Source organism: Chrysemys picta, chromosome 14 (genome assembly GCF_011386835.1).
Source record: "Chrysemys picta bellii isolate R12L10 chromosome 14, ASM1138683v2, whole genome shotgun sequence".
NCBI lineage: Eukaryota > Metazoa > Chordata > Testudines > Emydidae > Chrysemys > Chrysemys picta.
The window spans coordinates 1,220,751-1,242,154 of NC_088804.1; the positions used below are offsets into that span (position 1 = coordinate 1,220,751).

General features: G+C 48.1%; 1 protein-coding gene across 1 annotated transcript in view; it reads left to right on the forward strand.

Moving 5' to 3' along the window:
• MLKL (mixed lineage kinase domain like pseudokinase) overlaps positions 1–21,404 on the forward strand; it is a 28,552-nt gene that overhangs the window by 1,078 nt on the left and 6,070 nt on the right. Inside the window, exons 2-10 of the mRNA XM_008175375.4 lie at positions 1,493–1,951; positions 4,056–4,172; positions 7,316–7,508; positions 9,219–9,316; positions 14,779–14,914; positions 16,309–16,393; positions 19,240–19,388; positions 20,088–20,137; positions 20,725–20,865. Coding sequence (XP_008173597.2) covers positions 1,495–1,951; positions 4,056–4,172; positions 7,316–7,508; positions 9,219–9,316; positions 14,779–14,914; positions 16,309–16,393; positions 19,240–19,388; positions 20,088–20,137; positions 20,725–20,865 — 1,426 coding nt within the window. The 5' untranslated portion in view covers positions 1,493–1,494. The remainder of the gene's footprint in view (positions 1–1,492; positions 1,952–4,055; positions 4,173–7,315; positions 7,509–9,218; positions 9,317–14,778; positions 14,915–16,308; positions 16,394–19,239; positions 19,389–20,087; positions 20,138–20,724; positions 20,866–21,404) is intronic.

Sequence of the window (21,404 nt, forward strand, 5' to 3'; positions counted from 1 at the left end):
TACTGCTTTGAACAATGAAAGATAAAGTCATCCTATAGCAAGTCACACAGCAAGCAGGGTGTGCAGCCTCCTGGAGGGAATGTCCAAGGCACAGCAAACGTGTTTGTTTTGAGAATCAAGTATCAGAGGGGTAGCCGTGTTAGTCTGAATCTGTAAAAAGCAACAGAGGGTCCTATGGCACCTTTAAGACTAACAGAAGTATTGGAGCATAAGCTTTCATGGGTAAGAACCTCATTTCTTCAGATGCAAGTCTTGCATCTGAAGAAGTGAGGTTCTTACCCATGAAAGTTTATGCTCCCAGTACTTCTGTTAGTCTTAAAGGTGCCACAGGACCCTCTTTTGTCTTGAGAATGTAACTCAGTAACCTTAACACTGCATTGGTGTAGCATAGTGTCAGCTATAGAGTACAGTGCATTCATGTGTCAATTAATAGCCTTCCTACGCAGAGCATATTTCCTAGCAGCAGCGCAAAACATGGTGAGACATGATAGAATATAGTACATGATATCTAAAACGCAACTGTGAAGACGTATGGTAAATAAAGTAAAGTGCTCTGTTATAAGAATAAGGGAGGGAGGGAGAGATATAAAACACATGCTAGGCAAAGGTATTTTCAGAGTCTGTCTGGAAAAGTCTATGAGGAATGGGCAGATTGGTCTGGGAAAACATAAATATCAGAAGCCCTTTCACCCCCTCTAATCTCTGAGGCCTGATTTTTAGAATTGTACTTGCAAAAAGTGTGTGTGTGTGTTTAAAATGTAGACATGCCAATGTGGTAAGTGAACAGGATGCCCAATCCTGGCCCTTGTCCAGTTCTACAGCTAAGGTTTTGAAATATTTGGACACATCTTTGGCCCTTGCAATTCCTGCCTTGGTTGGTGCATAGGGCTTCCACTACCAGCCTCAGAAGGGTTGGGTGGCTCAGACTAAATCGGCAGAAGAAGCTGGCTGCTAACAGGCTCATCCAAAATGAACCCCAACTGCAAACCTGGGGTGAAAGCCTGCACAAGCCCATGGCACCCTGAGGACTTAGGTTGGGCTTAAGCAGAACACTGGGGCTTGTGCTAGCCCTCTGCATAGGCCTGAATTTCAGCTCCCTGGGAGGTTCAGGTGTCACTAGTCAGTGAGGCACAGGTACAGGGAAGCTGTTCCACACGGCAGGGATTGCAGAGGAGAAGGCTCTTGCACCTAAAGGTAAGAAGGAACTGAGAGGGGATTTATCTAATATTAATCCTATCACTTCAAACAAAAGCATTAAAGGAAAATAACATCCTCTTCCCATGTCAAAGGGGTGGGGGATTTGCCATCACTGGCCATTTTTAAGTCAAGGTTGGATGGATGCTCTCTCTCAAACAGCAGTTATTAGGAGGTAGGCCTGTGTGATACAGCAGGTTACAGTAGATGTCATAATGGTCCCTTCTGGTCTTGGGAGCTAGGAATCCCCAGCACAGGGAATGGCAAGTTACTGATGGATGAATCCCATTCCTTTCAGATATGGAGGTAGTAGAGAAGGTCCTGAGTGTGGCCCACATCATCTACGCCCAGTGCGAACAAGTGAAGTGCTGTAAACACCAGTGCCGCCGTCTTGTGTACCGCGTTCGCATCCTGCTGAGGCCTGTGGAGGTCCTCAGGGCACAGCCTCCAAAACAAATCTCCTCCCAGGTAGAAGAGACGCTGCAGCAGCTGCTGGAGACCTTGGAGAAGGCCCAGGAGCTGGTGAAGAAGTACAGCCAGACGAACTGGCTGCAGAAGTTCCTGAAAGCCAGCGATGTCATGGAAGAGTTTGCACGGGTGAACGAGCGCCTTGGGGATGCTGCTCAAGGGCTCTCACTCCTGCTGCAGGCTGAGCATAAACAGTCCTTCCTCGAGACCTTTCAGCGAGACACCTGCAGCAGGGAGGACAGCCAGGACACCAAGGATGACAAAGCCCTCTGGGAGGAGCTGCTCACAAGTGAATAGGCATTTTTAAGACTCTCACGTACCTTACAGTTGGGAATTAGCTGGGATGCTGGAGCCAGCGTGTCCAGCTCCACTTCCCCTGGCTGCTGCAAGTTTCAGCTTTGGCCTGAGGGTTGCACATTCAAACAGGAACAGGCTAAGACTACAAGGGACCCAGATCAATGATGTGCCATTTGTGTCACATTATTGTGATGTTGGTGATGCGGTTCTACCACTTCTGTGAGCCCTTCAAGAGCACAGGACCCAGAGCTATTCCTCTACCCTTGATCCAACTGTACCAGCAGATCTATTGGCAGGCTAGAGGGCACTGGCACCTACTACACATGGCACTGGTGTGACCACTGCTGGAATCTTGTGTCCAGTTCTAGTGCCAAACAACTGAAGAAGGATGTTGATAAATTGCAGAGGGGTCAGAGAAGAGCCACAAGAATGATTAAAGGATTAGAAAACCTGCCTGATAGTGATAGACTCAGGGAGCTCAATCTGTGTATTTTATCAAAGAGAAAGTTAAGGGATGACTTGATTACCATCTATAAGGACCTAGATGGGGAACAAATATTTAATAACAGGCTCTTCAGTCTAGCAGAGAAAGCTCTAACACGATCCAATGGTTGGGAGTTGAAGCCAGACAAATTCAAATGGAAATAAGGAGTTAATTAAGCAAGATTAATTAACCATTGGAACAATTTACCTGGGGTCATGGTGGATTCTCCATCAGACAATTTTAAAACCAAGATGGCATATTTCCCTAAAAGATCTGCCCTAGGGAGTATTGTGGGGCAGGTCTCTGGCCTGTGCTCTACAGAGGATCAGACTAGATGATCACAATGGTCCCTTCTGGCCTTGGAATCTCTGAATCTAAGAGAAACCTCAGGACTCTGGCTTCTCTGAAGTGATACACTCCAGGTCCAGAAGGGGCTGGGGTTGGACTGGGGTGGTGGGAAGCACAGCGCTAAGCTGTGACCTTGCAGCTGCAGATTCAGGTTTTAAAGTAGCAAAATAATGGCCCACGAGGAGGAGATGTTTGTCAGATGTGAACCAGGAAGTGACTGGTGCTGGAGGGTGGGATTTTCACAAATGTCTATGTAACCTAGGAGATCCAAGTCCCATTGACTTTCAGTGGTCTCCTAAATTACAAAAGTGCTACTAAAAATGCCACCCTCAAACATTCCAAAAGATATTGGGGGCTGGCAGCTTTCTAAGACCTGGCACAGTGATGGAGGGGGCAATAGCTGCCTTGTATAGCACAGTTCTACTCTGAAAAGCCATGATGAAAAAATGGCCCTTTGACATTCAGCAGATCTGCTGCCTCTGTGTATCGGAGCCAGATTATTATGCTGACAAGGATACGTTCTTTTGCTTTTTACTTCTGCGTTGGCCCTGCTGAATCAACACAGCTATGGGAGAAGGAGCTGGAGTTGATTCCTTCTTCTGCATCAGTGCTTAGGTACCATGGTGAGAGGTGTCTGAGAAAATGGATAGATTGGCTGCATTATTTACTATGTTCCAGTCAGTTACACTGAAGACAATTGGGCTGGGACAGGTGTTGCTGAGATCCTAATTTGGCTGGCAGGACTTTGAGTCTCAGTGTTGACATGTTTCAGAGTAGCGGCCGTGTTAGTCTGTATCCGCAAAAAGAACAGGAGTACTTGTGGCACCTTAGAGACTAACAAATTTATTTGAGCATAAGCTTTCGTGGGCTACAGCCCACTTCTCATGGAAGTGTTGACATGGAAGAAGGGAAGAGCCTAGCGTGATTCTCAGATCCAAGTTTGCAAGGCAGATATTTTCCCCTTCTACACTAAGCACACTGGCTCTGGAGTTGCTAAGAGAAAATAAACAAGGAGCCCGGCAGGGCCATTCTCATGGAGTCACTTTTCAGAGCAGAACTGCACTTTAAGCCGGGTGAAAATTTAACAGCGCGAAAGGCCAGTCCCACTAAACCTCTCTGGTAGCCCACACAGCCCAGTCTGAGGGCACACCCAGTCAGTCCCCTGGTGCCCAGACCATGTGGAAGGGTCATATGCCATGCAACAAGCATCCGTCCCACAAGTTCCTTTAACGACCTTGACTTTCTGCTTCTTCCTTTCCCCTAGGAAGTACAGTGACTAAAGATGCAGTGGATAACGTCCACAATGATGTCAGACATGTGGGAACAAAGGTGGAGGATGTGGGAAGCAGGGTGGAAGAAGTTCGCCAAATGATGCAAAAGTGTAAGTTACCAGCAGGCCTCTCTCCCCTTGGGCACACCCCTCCCAGGAAAAGGGTGGGTTGTGAACTGCTGACAATGAACTGCAGATTCATCCTCCAGGCTCAGGGGCAGCACATTCACTGGAGGGATTTGCAGTCCTGATAGATCAGCTTAAGAATAGGTGGAGTATTTGATGCCTCCGTGGGCACCTTCCAAACTCAGCTCTGCTCCCCATGCTGGATGGCTCCTTATTTACCTTGTCAAGCCTGCAAAACCCCACACAACATCCATCCAAGGTCATCATCCTCCCCACAGCAGAAGCCTTCCCCAGTGTGGGTACCATGATGGGGAACGTGATGGGACGAATCATTAAAGGCTAGATCTCTCCACTGTGACAAAGCATCTGTGCTGCCTTTGCATCCCTCCCCCCACCCCTTCCAGGAGGGCAGGGCTGAACCACCTTCAAGGAGTTTCAGTACTGCTCCCTGCTGGCCACCCTGAGTCGTCAATGATGTGACTTCAGTCTGCTCCTTTATGTCTTGTTAGTGCTAAGAGCCAGACACAAGCAGACTCAGCAGTTCCCACCTGGCAGGGCACAGCATCACCCCCAGACTACTAAGCTAGCTCCTGAGACCCAGCTCCTGCAATATAGTTCTGGTACCTTCTTGATATTGGGCATTAGTGACTTAGGATAGGAGAGAAAGCGGGAATAGATGCGCTTTTAATGATAGCAGGAGTAATAGAAATGGGAGGAAATTTGATAGTCCAAAGTGCAAGCTCATGCACTTACGGACTAACTATTTGAATTATTGCTATAAGCTGGGGACATATCAGATGGAAGTGACAGAGGTGGAGAAAGACCTGGGTGTATGGGTTGATCACAGGGTGACTATAAGCTGCCAATGTGATGCGCTGTGAAAAAGGCTAAATCAATCCTAGGATGCAGCAGGCGAGATATTGCCAGTAGAGACAGGGAAGTGTTATTGCCATTCTACAAAGCACTGGTGAGACCTCACCTGGAATACTGTGTGCAGTTCTGGTCTCCCATGCTTAAGAAAGATGAATTTAAACTGAAAAAGGAGGAGAGAAGGGTACTAGGATGATCTGAGGAATGGAAAACCTAACTTAAGAGAGGAGACTCAAGGAGCTTTGCTTCTTCAGCCTAACAAAACAAAGGCAGAGAGGAGATATAATTGCTGTCTATAAATACATCAGCTAGATAAATACTAGGGAGGAGAGAAGTTGTTTAACTTAAGGGTCAGTGTTGGCACAAGAACAAATGGCTATAAACTGGCCATCAACAAGTTTAGGCTTGAAATTAGACAAAGGTTTGTTACCATCAGAAGAGTGAGGTTCTGGAACAGCCTCCCAAGGGAACACTGGGGGCCAAGAACTTAGCTTGTTTCAAGGCTGAGCGTGATAAGTTTATAGAGATGATAGTATGATGAGATTGCCTACAATGTGGAATATGGCCCATTCACTACTGCTGTTAGCAAATCTCCAATAGTAGGAGATGGGACACTAGATGGGGCAAGCTCTGAGTTACTACAGCGAATTTTTTCCACAGGTGTCTGGCTGGTGAGTCTTGCCAACATGCTCAGGGTCTAACTGATTGCTATAAGTGAGGTTGAGAAGGTATTTTCCCCATGGTCAGATTGGCAGGGACCCTGGAGTGTTTTCACTTTCCTCTGCAGCATGGGGCATGGGTCACTTGCTGGTTCGAACTAGAGTAAATGGTGGATTCTCTGTAACATGAAGTCTTTAAATCAAGATTTGTGGACTTCAGTCACTCAGCCAGAGGTTATGGGCCTGCGATGTGCAGGAGGTCAGACTAGATGATCACAGAATCATAGAAGATTAGGGTTGGAAGAGACCTCAGGAGGTCATCTAGTCCAACCCCCTGCTCAAAGCAGGACCAACACCAACTAAATCATCCCAGCCAGGGCTCTGTCAAGCAGGGCCTTAAAAACCTCTAAGGATGGAGATTCCACCCCCCCCTAGGCAACCCATTCCAGTGTTTCACCACCCTCCTAGTGAAACAGTGTTTCCTAATAGCCAACCTAGACCTCCCCCACTGCAACTTGAGACCATTGCTCCTTGTTCTGTCGTCTGCCACCACTGAGAACTGCCAAGCTCGATCCTTTTTGGAACCCTCCCTTTAGGTAGTTGAAGGCTGCTATCAAATCCCCCCCTCACTCTTCTCTTCTGCAGACTAAACAAGCCCAGTTCCCTCAGCCTGTCCTCATAAGTCATGTGCCCCAGCCCCCTGATCATTTTTGTTGCCCTCCGCTGGACTCTTTCCAATTTGTTCACATCCTTTCTGTAGTGAGGGGCCCAAAACTGGATGCAATACTCCAGATGTGGCCTCACCTGTGCCGAATAGAGGGGAATAATCACTTCCCTTGATCTGCTGGCAGTGCTTCTACTAATGCAGCCTAATATGCCATTAGCCTTCTTTGCAACAAGGGCACAATGCTGACTCATAATGGTCCCTTCTGGCCTTAAAGTCTCAGTCTATGAGAAAAAGCCCTGAAATTTCACTGCGTAGGTCTTGGTCTCCATTATGGCACAGTTGCAACTGCATATAGCAGCTTTATAGGACATGTGGAGCTCTCTCCACCCCACATTTGTTTATCCAGAGACAAATCATGACAGGCCATTGTGTCTCCAAACTAGGGACATATGTGGGAAGATGCCATTGAATCATTACATCTGGATGCTGTGATGAGCACAGTATAAAAACTCATTGGCTAGATTAGATCAAGTGTCTTCATCCAGACAACAAATTATGAACTAAGCAAGTTATTTCTCCTATAGGCTGGGAAGGCAGAGAGGCTTGGTCTGCACTTGAAAGTTATATCAGCATAGCTACATCAGTCAGGGATGTGAGGGGGAAAACCTCACCCTGACCGACACAGCTATGCTGACAAAAACCCCAGTATAGACACAGCTATGCTGATGAAAGCTGTTGACATAGTTAATGTCATTTGGGGAGATGGTATTTCTACACCAGCAGAAAAACTCCTTCTGTCATTGTACACTGCATCAGCAAAAGGGCTCTGTGCTGGCATGGACTCCATAGTGTAGCTGTAGACAGACAGAGGAAGAGATTTCTTATCAAGAACATCATCTAACACTCCCTCTCTTTGTTTCCCTTTGTCCCAGTGCAGGATGCAGTCATGAAAAAGGACAATGCTATTCCAAGAGAGGAAATCACTGAGATTAGGATGGAGGATCTCACTAAAACCTCATGGACCTTCCTGATGGACTCCAAAAGCCACACGCTCTACAAAGGAGAATTCTACAAGTACCCTGTTGCCATCAAAGTCTTCAAAAACCCTGTGATCACCTCCACTGAGTGAGTTATTCAGCGAAGGTCCCAACAAGAATGTAACTACTGAGGAGGGGGATTGCTGTCATCCTCTCCCTCAATCATTGAGAAATGCCTTGATACTGAAGAAAGGGGGCTCTTCAGCTGGGAGACAACCTGGCCACTGACAAAGTAGCTTTGCTTCCTCCCTGCTAAAGTTGATAGCAAAACACTGCTACTCTCTGTGTGAGCCTGTCTGGCGTTATGCAACACTGCACGTATCCCAGAGCCCTTTATATAGCAGGGAGGGTGGAGTAAGAACCACAAAGATGAAGGAAGCCAAAAGCAGCAATCTAACTATAATAACTCAAACCAGGGGAGAGCAAACTACAGCCCAGGGGCTACATCTGGCCCTTCAGACGTTTTAATCTAGCCCTCCAGCTCCAGCCAGGGAGCAGGGTCGAGGGCTTGCCCCGCTTCGTGCATGCTGTGGCTCTGCACGGCTCCTGGAAGCAGCAGCATGTCCCGTCTCCAGCTCCTATGCATAGGGGCAGCCAGGGGGTTCCGCTCCACATGCTGCCCCTGCCCCAAGTACCGCCCCCACAGTTCCCATTGGCTGGGAACTGTGGCCAATGGGAGCTGCAGGGGTGGTGCCTGCGGACGTGCAGCGCTGCCTGGCCATGCCTCCGTGTAGAAGCCAGAGGGGGGGACATGCCGCTGCTTCTGGGAGCTGCTTGAGGTAAGCGCCGCCCAGACCCTGCACCCCTGACCCCTTCCCGTGCCCCAACACCCTGCCCAAGCCCTGATTCCCCCTAGCTGGAGTTCTCACCCTCTCCTGCACCCCAACCCCCAATTTTGTGAGCATTCATGGCCCGCCATACAATTTCCATATCCAGACGTGGCCCTTTGCCAAAAGGTTTGCCCACCCCTGACTCAAACACTAGAACTTGTCCTGTGGGGAGAGGGCATGTCAGGCAGGATCCTGAGGTTGTCGCCTAGTCTGCCTGGAAAATGCAATGGGATCTGATTTCCAAAAACTGCAGCTCCAGGAAATGGATCCAAGGGACTTCATTGGAATTTACACACAAACAGAACATCCTTGTTGGATGCAGAAGGCCCACGTTGATAGGCTGTGGGAGAATTTAAGCCCATTACTCCTTTTAACTTAGTTTTCCTTCCCCAAAGATCAGGCCCCAAGTACTCACCAGCTGACACATCCCAGCATTCCTTCTGCTGGTGCCATCACATCTGCCATTCATCTTCGGACATGGCGTCTGCTATGGAGGGGGATGTGGGAGAGAGTTGTTTGCTTTCTTCCTCCCAATATTCAGAGGTTCTCTGCAGTTTTCAAGGAACCCTGGTGGGTGAAGGGTATTGAAAAGAAAATGCCAGGGGAATGGATGTGCATTACTCCTCACAAGCATGGACACTGGGCTCCAGTGTCCATGAGTGATGGCTGCCACATCACTAGCAAGGTGCATGCTGGGAAGTCTCACAGAGCAGGAAACCAGTGATCTCCTTAGGTGGCTACTGTTTAGAGAACTAGAAAGATAGCAAAATGCAGTTAAAGGGGGATATGTGTGTTTGCTCTCTGCTATACTTCAGCCTTGGGGAGGAAGCCTGGAGTGGGGTTGGAGGCCATGTCACTGGGATTAGCCCCACCTTTGGACTGTATTGGAGGAGGGGGTTGTCCCTGCCTCACCAGCTCCCACAGACCTGCTCTGCCCAGAGGCCTGATTGCTCTACTGCCTGTTGCAGGAAGGTGAGGGAGATTTTCAGGAAGGAGATTGAAACCATGAAGAAGTTTGAGTCTCCGAACATCCTTCGTATGTACGGTATCTGCATCGACGAGAGAGGTAAGGAACCTCAGGGTGGTGGGATCTCAGTCACTGACTCTCCACCGCATGCTCCCATTTCACCTCTTTGCACCCATCTCCTAGCACAGCATTTGTCACCCCTGCTGCTGCACAAGTGGAGGGGCCTGTGTGACAAAGTGGGAATGTTCTTAATGTTTTCTCCGAATACTGTGTGGGTGCCTCAGTTTCCCCTATGCATGTCTTAAGTATCAAGTATCTAGGTGGTGGGATAAGGGTGTGTGATTGTTGCAGAGCCCTAGAGGGCCAGTATGATGCTGTCTGCACAGAGAATGGCCAACACTCTGTCGCCTGGCAACTGATGGCCTCGGCCCGTCCCCTGCAAGGTGCCAACTGAAGGTGTTGGAGAACAAAGATCAGGTGGCCTCCTGGCCCGGGAAAGAGACAAAGGCCAGAGGAGGGGCTGGAGAGTTTCAGTTTGGAGTTGGCTGGGGAAAGAGAGGGAGGCCCAGACCCCCAGGGTCTGGCTTCCCTGCCCCCAAGATGGACCTGACTTAGGGGTCCGGTTTCTGTACCTACAAGCTCGGTTTTGAACTGTGTTCCTGTCGTCTAATAAACCTTCTGTTTTACTGGCTAGCTGAGAGTCACATCTGACTGCGGAATTGGGGTGTGGGGCCCTCTGGCTTCCCCAGGAGCCCCGCCCAGGCAGACTCACTGTGGGAATCACACGGTGTGGAAGGGGATGCTGAATGCTCCGAGGCCAGACCCAGGAAGGTAGAAGCTGCGTAAGCTTCTTGCCCTGGAGACAGTCTGCTCAGAGAGAGGAGGATCCCCCAGAGTCCTGACTGGCTTCCTAGGGAGTAGTTCCAGAGCATCGCCCGGTGACTCCGTGACAGCCTGAATTTATGAGTCCAGACATCAGGCCACACTGGTCACATCAAACATGATGCAGCCACGGTCCAGATGGGTGTGATGAGATATGGCCAAAGCCAGCCAACAGGGATGGAAGGCCCATGATGTAATACCACAGCTGGCATGGCCAAGAAAATACCTGAAGGAATAGGGCCCTGCTCTGGCTACCCCTCTCCACAGGAATTCATGACTCCAATAGTACATATCCAGCAAAGTGGGTCACCTTGGAGCTGAGCTGTGTCTGCTTTTCATTCCCCAAAGTGACATGGGGCCAGCCTGTGGCTGAACCTTGCTCAGACTCCACAAGAAGGAAGGCACTGGGAGCGGTCTCCTATAGGAACAATGCAATGTTATTTTAAGTAATGTGACAAAGTTCCTCCTCTACCTTGGTGGGTCCTGCACTTATTGGCAGATTTGCTCACATCACAGATTCATCCTGTGGGTCAGGAAACAGTCCAGAGACCCTCCCCTCTGGTAGAAGCTATAGTCCCGGTCAATTCCTCCTGTGTTTGAGCAGGAGTTGAGAGATATGGGGGGAACCCAGGCCCGCCCTCTACTCCAGGTTCCAGCCCAGGGCCCTGTGGACTGCAGCTGTTTAGAGTGCCTCCTGGTACAGTTGCACAACACCTACAACTCCCTGGGCTACTTCCCCATGGCCTCCTCCCAACACCTTCTTTGTCTTCACCACCAGACCTTACTCCTGATGTCTGATAATGCTTGTTCTTCTCAGTCCTCCAGCAGTATGCCTACTCACTCTCAGCTTCTTGCACACACTTCTGCTCCCTGGCTTGGCTGGAGTGAGCCCTTTTATAGCATCAGAGGGGCCTTAATTAGAGTCAGGTGCTTAATTGCCTCACCTGACTCTTAGCAGGTTAATTGGAGTCAGGTGGTCTATAAGCCTGGAGCAGCCCCTGCTCTGGTCACTTAGGGAACAGAAAACTACTTATCCAGTGGCCAGTATATCTCCCTTCTGCTACTCTGCTGTTACCAACTGGGCTGGGTCTATCAGTAACTAAACTATAGAATGGGCTAATGAATTATCTTTAATGATTTTACCTTTTTCCCCTATGTAGATTACTTTGTCTGCATTGAAGTTTTGAGACACAAACCAGTTCAGTGTATCTCTTATGAATGCACTAAAAGATTAAGCAAGTAGTTGGTGAACAAATATCAGTCTAAGCAACATATGTCACTGCTTAATTTAACTTCTAATTGAACTAACCTAATTTACAATGGTCAAATTAAGGTTGTAATTGAAATAACGCACTGGTTCAATGTATTTGGTTCGCCAATTACTACAATTAGTAATGAATTCATATTGAACAAGTTTAGAAAACAATTCTTAAGGTTTTAGAGGAAAGTTACGGGGAGAAGCTATTCCCTTTTATTTAAGCCAGTTAGCTCAGAGCCTGTTACTTGCCTTTTAAGGAAGTGCGGCTCTTAAACGGATTTGCTGGTAACTTCCTTCTCGAGCTGCTGTCTTCCAGTAACTTCACTCTTCACAGAAATTACATCAAACTTTGGTTTATCTAGTCCAGCAGTGCTCAAACTGTGGGTCAGGACCCCAAAGTGGGCCTACATTAGACTTGCTGGGACCCAGGCAGAAGCTGAAGCCCGAACTCCACCCTGACCTGGCGCGTGAGGCTCGGGCTATGGGCCCCTCTCCCCCACACCCAGGGAGGCAGGGCTCGGGCTCCACTCCCTTCCGCTCCCAAGGGTCATGTAGTAACTTTGTTGTCAGAATGAAGTTTGAGAACCCCTGATCTAGTCTATTTCTCCTCCCCATTTTAACACAATTGCCTGCATCTTTCTGACAGCCTGGCACATATACAGGATGATTGATAGAGTCCCACGCTTGTAGCGGCTTTAGAACAACCCTGGTTTGGAGATCTCTTACTGTTTAAAGAACAGCCTTAGGAATTTAGTGTTTACTTTGGGGGACAGCTAAGTGATCTGCAAAGAGATACACACATACTCTAGGTGTTGAAGTGATTCAAGCCTCCCTGAATTGTTCCACAATGGTTTTCGCAACTTCTACTTCTCAAACTCTTTAGCTCACGTGATTGGTCTTAGTTTGGAACAAAGCTGATTTTTACCAGTGGCTTTATCGATGATAAGATGTAACTTGGAGCTCTTTCACATGCAGTGGGGCAAGTTTGGTCTTTTCTCTCTCTGAGTTGTACTTCAGGCTTGGAATCTTTCACTTCCCCTTTTCTAGATGGCCAGTACTAGGAAGAGAGCAGGATACAACTCCAAATGTCATTAGTGGTACAAGAGACATCCTCCCCCACTTCTCTCTGCATAGTTAGCATTAGGTTTTGTGGGGATCACTGAATCGCCTACTCTGCTGCATGGGACACTCGTGTCCAATCAGAGATTCCAGCATGTCAGCTGTAGCTCATCATGGACCAATAATTCAGTATCTTGATCTGAGATCATAGTAGAAGATTCCAGTCTGAGGTGGACATTTTCTGGCAAAACCTGTTGGTGTTCACAAGCAGATGTCCTCTTTGTAAGCAGGACATGTGAGAGCCCAAAGTGAGAAGGAGTTGGAAACAGACCTCCATTTAATGGAATAAGGCTACGTAAAATTATATATAATATAATACTTTGCTAAATATAATTAAAGGTTCATCATCAATTACTCTTTCATGCATTTCCACTCATTCCTTGTGACCATAAGCATGCCAAGGGAAAAGGGACACTGGGGGACCAAGCCCAGAGTGAGTGCATGGCCCATAGCAGTGCCCTGTCACCTAAAATAAAAGCTGCTTTAGCATTCTTTATACTAAACGTCATTTAGCATTTGACCCAATAAAGTTGTATGAATATAGATGGAATATATGCGCCAAACATAACCCAATCATTGTCCAGCATTAAACAGGGTTAGACAAGATTTGAGATACAGAGACCTCAGCCTGCTTAATACCATGGCACACACACCATTAAAAATCCCTTGAACCTTTTTCTTACTGATACAGAAAAGAAGGAAAAACAGTTAAAGCCTTTGAAAAGCATTAAATAAGGGTTGTGTTGTAACAACATCCCTTGTTCCCTTTCCCTTTAGCTGGAGAGAGAAGGAAAAGCCCCATGTTTGACAAGCTCTTAGAAGGTATCAAAGGTGGCAATAACTGTCCTGCTGGGGAGAAGAGAAGCAGTTAGCTGCCTTGGTCTGGAGCTGTTGTTGTTACAGTCTGATCCTGTCATCCCGGGAGGTGGTTGGGATTCAGCTGGAGCCAGTAGGGTGGCGATTTCCTCTGGGTCCCTCTCTCTGGCCCGTCCGGGCAGGACATGGCTCAGGATCAGGATGACAAAGGCTCCAGGGCCCAGCGGGAGTGGCAGCCATGGCAGTGAAGCTCACTCCAATAGCCAAGTAGTGAACTCAGTTCTGGCCCGTGGTCACTACGCTCCTTCACCTCAGTGCTCCTTCCTCGTGGGCCAGTCACAGCTGCAGTCTCTGAGCTCTACTGAGCAGAGAGGCTGCTCCCTGACAGCTCCCTGTGGGGCTCAAGCCACCCCACAAGGGCCAGGGAGGAGGCAGCGCAATAGTTTCACTCTTATCTCCCTGCACCAGCCCATGAAGCTGGCTAGCCGTGGAAGGGATCATGCGCTGTACCCTGCCTGGCGGAAAGGTCAGGAGGCACTGCTTCCCTGAGCACACCGCCTCCTTGTGCTCCCACTGGGGCGGTGCAGCTCCGTACCACCCCTACTCACAGCTATAAGGCACAGTCGAGCCCCGGGTAAATATGGATAATAGGTAAATTAAGGGGACAGCTCAGCCCGTGTGGACTGTGCAGTGTGAATGGAGGTGGCAGAATCAGGCCCTTGATAAGTTGGGGACGGGGAATTAAATGGCAGCAGAAGAGATTAAAAAGGTGTGTTTTCTGGTTTTTACACCTGTGCTCAGTCCCAAGGCCCTGACACATCATGTTTACTGGGGACCCACCCTCTCCCATTTCACTTTATTTTTACACAGATGTTACAGATGTTCTGGGAGCCCCCCGAGCTCGGGTTTCCGATACCATTGTGCCCCCCTTTCCTCCCTCCTCTCAGCCTGGCCTGAGCAATCAATAATTTGTGGAGGCTTTTTAGCGATAGCAATATTAACCTCCTTCATTAGCTGCCTGGGGCATTTCTGACTGCTTGTCAGGTGGCCATGTGTAAACCTTATGAAAAATTCTTCCCAGTTACATCTGAGCAACTCCAGGGAAGTCACTGGGGTTGCATGGGTACAGGAGTCAGGTCTGGTCTCTTGGGAGTGGACAACAGGGGATGGATCACTTGGTGATTGCCTGTTCTGCTCATTCCCTCTGAAGCACCTGGTGTTGGCGACTGTTGGAAGACAGCATGCTGAGCAAGATGAACCATTAATCTGACCAGTATGGCCATTCTTATATTTCTTATTTCCCACAATATGGGCATGTCAAAGGGCCAAGAGAACTATCACTCTTGAATTTCCTGACAATGCTTGATTTGAACTGTGCAGAGTTAAAGTTGCGTTAATCCAGGATTCTGCATTTCTAATGGAGAATGAAGTAAACACGAGTTGTCTCAGCTCAGGTCACCATTCACTGGGCTTCTGTTCTGATCAGGTTCGAGCCCTTGTTTCTCCATTGTCATGGAGTACTGTGAAAAGGGGACCCTGCGGGATGTGCTGACAAGGAAACCCCAGCTCCCCTGGGAGACTCGCATTCGGATGGCACTAGATGCGGCCAGAGGCCTATACAGGTATGTCATGGGGCCAGTGGCCCTTCAGGAGAATTAGAGCCCAACTGGCCCAAGATCAGGGCCGGCACCAGGCACCAGCGTACCGAGCAGGTGCTTGGGGTGGCCACTTCGGAGAGGGGCAGCATGTCCAGCTGTTCGGCAGCAATTCGGCGGACAGTCCCTCACTCCTGCTCGAAGCGAAGGACCTCCTGCCGAATTGCTGCCGCAGATCACGATCGCGGCTTTTTTTTGTTTGTTTGTTTGGCTGCTCGGGGCGGCCAAAACCCTGGAGCCGGCCCTGCCCATGATGACCCTGTGGGCTGCACCTGGGAGCAATCAGGTGCTCCTGGGAGTGCCCTTTAGTTAATTAGAATTGAAACAGCTGAATTAGCAGGGGGCTATGACAGTATAAAAAGGAAGTTGCCTGAGGGAAAGGAAGCCATCCCTGGCAGTCTGCACCTGGCTCTGGGAAGGCTGAAGGGTATGCTGTAAAAGGAAAGAGACCCCCTAGAGTGAAGCTAGTCACTGAGAAGTTAGTGCTCTGAGGAACAGTAGCTAAACCCCAGCATGGGCAGGATCAGAGCAATGGAATCTGAGAGACAAGAGGGGCTTTTTGGCACCTGACTGGTCAGAAGAAGCAAGAGACTCTGATAAGGAAGAAACAAAGCTTTGGACAATTCTCTGATGTTGGCTCAGTGGTTGTGGGTAAATGAAGATTCCCCTGAATAAGGGAGAGGCAAAGACTGAGTCAAGATATATTTAATATGATAAAAAGGGGAAACTGAGGTATAGCATGGCATCTGGGTCTGTGACAAGGTACCAAGCATGACTGAAGACAAGTGAATTCATTTTCTGATGTCCCGCTATATGCCTGAATTAGTTTCATCTATAGGAGAGCAAAGGTGGATGGGGTGTGGATACTGTGGGTAAAGTCACCCTCACCATCCACAAAGCCCATGACAGGCAGTTGGAGAAGTGATGGGAGGATGGGTTTAGATAAGAAAGTGCCCAGATTCTCAGATGCCTCTGGCTTGCGAATCTGGCCTGAAGCCTGGTAGGAAAAGCCTTTCTCCTGAGATACCTGGTGCTGCTGCTTCCAGAAGTACCTTATAGAGCATCATTAGGACTACTGCCCAGTAACAGACTGGTTACTGCCCACTGGTCCTAGGCTGCTCTGACAATGGCATTCGCTGGTTTGCCATTTTACAGGCAAAAAATTATTGTCTTGTCATTGGAAAGGTCTGATTTGTGGTTGTTGTCCCAGAATAACTAGGCACACCAGGAACGTGGCTTCTGAATTCTCAGTAGTGTCCAAAGGTCCGTCCTTGTGGCTGTTCTGGGTGGGAGCAGAGGAAGGGAAGGTAGCAATGGATCTGTTGCTAATGTTTTCTGCTCTTGGTTCTGACTGACCGTAGGTTGCACCAGACGGGGGAGAAGTCTAAATTGCATGGATGCATCAATAGTACCAAGTTCCTAGTTGCTAAAGGTTACTGTGTGAAGGTAAGAGCTGTCTTTTGAGAAGACTTTTTGAGAGGTTTGAAAGCTTTTGTGGCTATCTATTCCATCTCTCCTTTCCTCCCTCCCGAGTAACACCTCAAGCATCTATTGTTTCAGTGCTAATTTACTATGCAGATGGGACACCTGAATTATATGGCCAACCCCCCTACTACGCAGTCTTCTCCCATCCCCCAAAACCCTCTTCCCCTTTCCAGCCCTCCTCCCAGGACAGTATGAACAGCACAGGAGTCTGTTTGTTTATTTAGATGTTAACTTCAGGCTGTTCTACAAAGTGCCCAAATTTTTAACATGCAGCTGGTTTTTTATATTGAAAATGCACTGCTGCATTGCAGACTCTGATGGGGAATTCCCTCTTGACTTTAATGGGAATATTGGATGAACATCATCTCTGAAAAGCAGGCTATGTTGTTGTTTATTATTTGGTATTACTGTAGTGCACAGGAGCCCTCCTTGTGGATCAGGACCCCTTGTGCCAAGTGATGTACAAACACAGAACAAAAGGATGGCCCCATCTCCATGCTTATTTAGCTACCTAAATATGGATGTGTGTCAGTGTGTGCCTAGCTTTAATTCCCCAGGTTTGCAAATATGGGCCTCAGTGAAAACGTTTCCATCAGCTCTTCATGCAGGGATAGCAGCTGATTAAAGACAAGCTGCCACAAGCCAGGTGAGGAGGCATGGCATGAGGAAGAGGAGAAGCAGAACTGAGGAATGACGGAGTATTGTAATAACAAAATTGGATCTTCACTTCAAACAAACCCCACAGCAGCGCGTTTCTGAGCCCAGGTCTGCAGACTCGGGCTCGCACTACGGCACAACACGTGGCTGGGTCGTCATTCTGGATCCAGCTGGAGCTCAGGCTCTGAAGCTTCGGGAGGGAGATGGGCTTCAGAGTCCAAGTTCCAGCCTGAGCGTTTACATGGCTATCTTTAGCGCTGCAGCATGAGCCCGAAACCGTAGGCCTTACTCTGGGACTCGCTGCAGTGGGATGTTTTTGTTTTTTCAGTGCAGACGTACCCTAAAAGCCCCATCCCTGATACCAAGCATGTACCCTCTTCATGGTTCGGGAAGGACATATCAAGTGGGGTGTTGTGGGGATCTGTCCTGGGTCTGGTTCTATTCAGTATCTTAGAAACCATTTGGACAGTGGCATAGAAAGTAAAAAGTTTGTGGCCGATACCAAGCTGGGCGGGGTTGCAAGTGCTTTGAAGGACAGGATTAGAATTCAAAATGATCTCGACAAACGAGAGAAATAGTCTGAAATAAATAGGATGAAATAAAATAAGGACAAATGCAAAGTACTACAATAAGGAAGGAATAATCAGTCCCACTAATACAAAGTGGGAAATCACTGCCTAGGAAGGAGTGCTACAGAAAAGGATCTGGGGGGTATAGTGGATCACAAACTAAATGAGTCAATGTGATACTGTTGCAAAAAAAGCAAACCTCATTCTGGACTATATTAGTAGGACATGTAAGCATGACACAAGGAGTAATTCATCCACTGTACTCAGCACTGATAAGGCTTCAACTGGAGTATTGTCTAGTTTTGGGTATCACACTTTGGGAAAGATGTGGCAATGGTCCAGAGGAGAGCAACAAAAATGATTAAAGGTCTAGAAAGGGGGATAGCTCAGTGGTTTGAGCATTGGCCTGCTAAACCCAGGGTTGTGAGCTCAATCCTTGAGGGGGCCATTTAGGGATCTGGGGCAAAAATCTGTCTGGGGACTGGTCCTGCTTTGTGCAGGGGGTTGGACTAGATGACCTCCTGAGGTCCTTTCCAACCCTGATATTCTATGAAAACATGATCTATGAGGAAAGATGGGGGGAATGGGTTTGTTTAGTCTGGAGAAGAGAGGACTGAGGTGGGAACACAACAGTCTTCAAGTACATAAAAGGCTGTCCTAAAGAGGAGGGTGATAAATTGTTCACCTCAACCACTGAGGACAGGAGAAGTTAAATTGCAACAAGGGAGATTTAAGATAAACGTTAGTAAAAATGTCCTATCAGGGTAGCTAAGCATGGGAATAAATTACCTAAGGAGGTCACAGAATCTCCTTCATAAGAGGTTGGACAGAGACCTGTCAGGGATGGCCTAGACAGTGCAGGGGATTGGATGAGATCAGTGGTTTTCAAACGTTTTAAGCTGCGAACCGCTTTACAAATAATGTAATCTGCTGCATGCCCCCATCTGAGATGGGGTCATAATATGCCTATGATTAGATTGCCAATTTTCTAAATAAAGTGAGCTGTCTGCCATTACAGGAGTTTTCTCGTGTAGCCCCTGACGAGAGTATGAGGACCCCACTTTGAAAACCACTAGACTAGATGATCGGTCAAGGTCTCTTCCAGTCTTACATTTCTATGTTTTATCTGCATCCTTGAGGATCTCTGCTTCTAGCCCCTTTTTAATCTTCTCCATATTGTGTCCATTATATCTCCATACAAGGCTTAGATGAGACAGCTTCTTTCCATCACTTGGCCAGACGGGATCATGGTGGTGCACCAGGAAACACTGCCTCTCCCTTGTTTCTTCCTTCTCAATATGGAGCCAAGCACATCATCCTTACATTTATAAGACCCAGGAGTGGGAATCAAACCCATGACCTCCTGCATGGCAAAGCAAGAGCACTCTGCATAACAGGCAGACCCTGCAACATGTTCTTGCAGTGGTCTGCTTGGTCTCATGGCAATGAAAAGGCCACCATATAACCCAAAGGAAATCAGCTCATTAACCTTGACCAGTTATGCAATCATTGCTGCATGTCCCTGATTGCATGGAGCTCATGCTGCTCCTCCCTTTGTCTTTCTCTCCTTCCCTCAATCAGCTGTCAGGATTTGAACTGAGTAAAACTGAGTCATCCATTAAGAGGAGCTGCAAGAAGAAAGTGACAGATGTCCCTGCTTCGGCTTACATCTCTCCCCTGGGCCTAGCTTCCCTGTGCCACAAGTATGACATGCCCAGTGAAATATACAGGTACATCTCCATGGGGATGCTGGACTATAATACATAAGGGATGGATGCTCTGCTGTAGACAGTTTCCTACAGAAGCCAGATTATTAGACAGGTTCTGTAGGTGACTTGCTTGGCATGAGATGATGGGAGCCAAGAGTCTTGAGTTCTATTCCTGACTCTACTGCTAACTTAACCTCTCTCTCCATTAGCTTTCCCTTCTGTTAAAAGGGAACAGTGTTACTTAGACACCCTACACGGAGGGGGCAGAGCTTGATTAACGTTTGTATAGGGCTTTGTGGATGAAGGCTGCTACTAAAGTACAAATTAATACCACATAGGAAATGGAAGAGCTTTTTACATTTCACTTGCCAAGTTCTCCTCCCGAAGGGATTGGGCACACGGGTAGGGAGAAGTCAATATTAACTTAGATGGACTCTACAGAATAATCACAGGAGCCAGCCCGCTGGGGCTGGAGTGGAAGAGGAGTCTGCTGTGTGGGAGAGCAGCTCATGAATCAGCCTGGCATGCTGATTCCTAAACCAGGAAGGAGGGAGTGCTCAGATGACCTGCTTGTTAGGTGGCTGAGGGTGTGGTTCACCCTCCTTCTCTCCCCAACAGTTTATCCAGCAAGCAGCACAGCTGATGAGCATAGGAGGAGGGATCAGAGGGAGGCTGAGGAGGCTTTGTTGATGCTCAGCAGGCCTATTTGTGTCCTTTCAGCTTCGGGATCGTCCTGTGGGAGATTGCGACCAGCAAAATTCCATTTGAAGGTAGGCAACCAGAGCTTGTTTTCTGTCGTACTGCAAGCACCGGGGTAAAGGCCTGGGGGCCAGTCCAGATGTGTTCTGCTGAGGCAGGGTGATATTTGGGATCAAATGCACCACTTGGCAAATGTTCCCTATTGCTACCTAGTGCTCAGGAGCTTCAGACCCCAGAGGGGCTATGAAAAGACTGACTGTCCTTGGACCTGCTTGGATCAGGGAGCAAAGTAGCTTTAACTCTAGAATCTTTCCTGGAATTTAGGCTTCAACTCAGCAAAGCACTTAGACACATTTAATTGTAAGCACATAATTAATCCCATCTGTATTCAACAAAGCTCTTAAACATGTGCTTCGCTACTACTGAAGTTAAGAGCTCTGCTGAATTGGGGCCTTAAGGCAGGGCTCATAGCAGATAAGGTTTTTCAAGGACGCAGCATAATGAAGATTTCAATCCTGGCTCTTCCCTGCTGTGGGCTTCGCAGGCTGCATGAGGCTCTATCTAAATGCTTGCATCAGGTTCCCTCTCCAGTACCTTCTTGTGGAATCTGAAACAAGTCAGTGCCTCCTGATGTCCCAATTTGTGTGTGTTGTGTTAGGCTGCAGCTCCCAAGAGATCTATCAGAAAGTTTATGAGCAACGTTACCAGGATCCTGTTGGGGAAGATTGCCCCTCCCACCTGCGGGATGTCATCAACCAGTGCCGGGCCTTTGAGCCTTCGCAACGTCCTTCTGCAGAAGGTAGGATGGAATACCAGGTTTGCTTCCCTTTCCTCTACAGAAATACTAGCTACCAGGTGGTGGCTGCTGGACCCCGGTCATACCTGCTGAGGAAATCCCAAGGAGGAGCGGAGGGACTGCAAGCCTAAACCCCCAGTCTGGAGGGAGAGGGATGGGGGTCTCTACCTGAGAGAGGAGATGGCTAGGAAAACTGAAACCTTTAAGTGGGTGCCCTTGAGGAAAACCGAGGGGGAGGTGAGGGGTCAAGTGCAGTTTAACTCTGAAACTGCCAGTGATGATACAATCTGACCTCCTGCATAACAAAGGCCAGAGAACTTCACCAGTAATTCCTGCATCAGGCATAACTACTAGTGGTTGATCTTTTCGCAAGACAGTCTTGCTTGATGGATTTCAAGTAATGGCAAATCCCCCACACCCCTGGTAAATTGTTCCAGTGGGAAATGACTAAGGCTACATTTTAGTCATGGGTATTTTTAGTAAAAGTCACAGGCAGTAAACAAAAATTCACTGCCCATGACCTGTCCGTGACTTTTACTTTA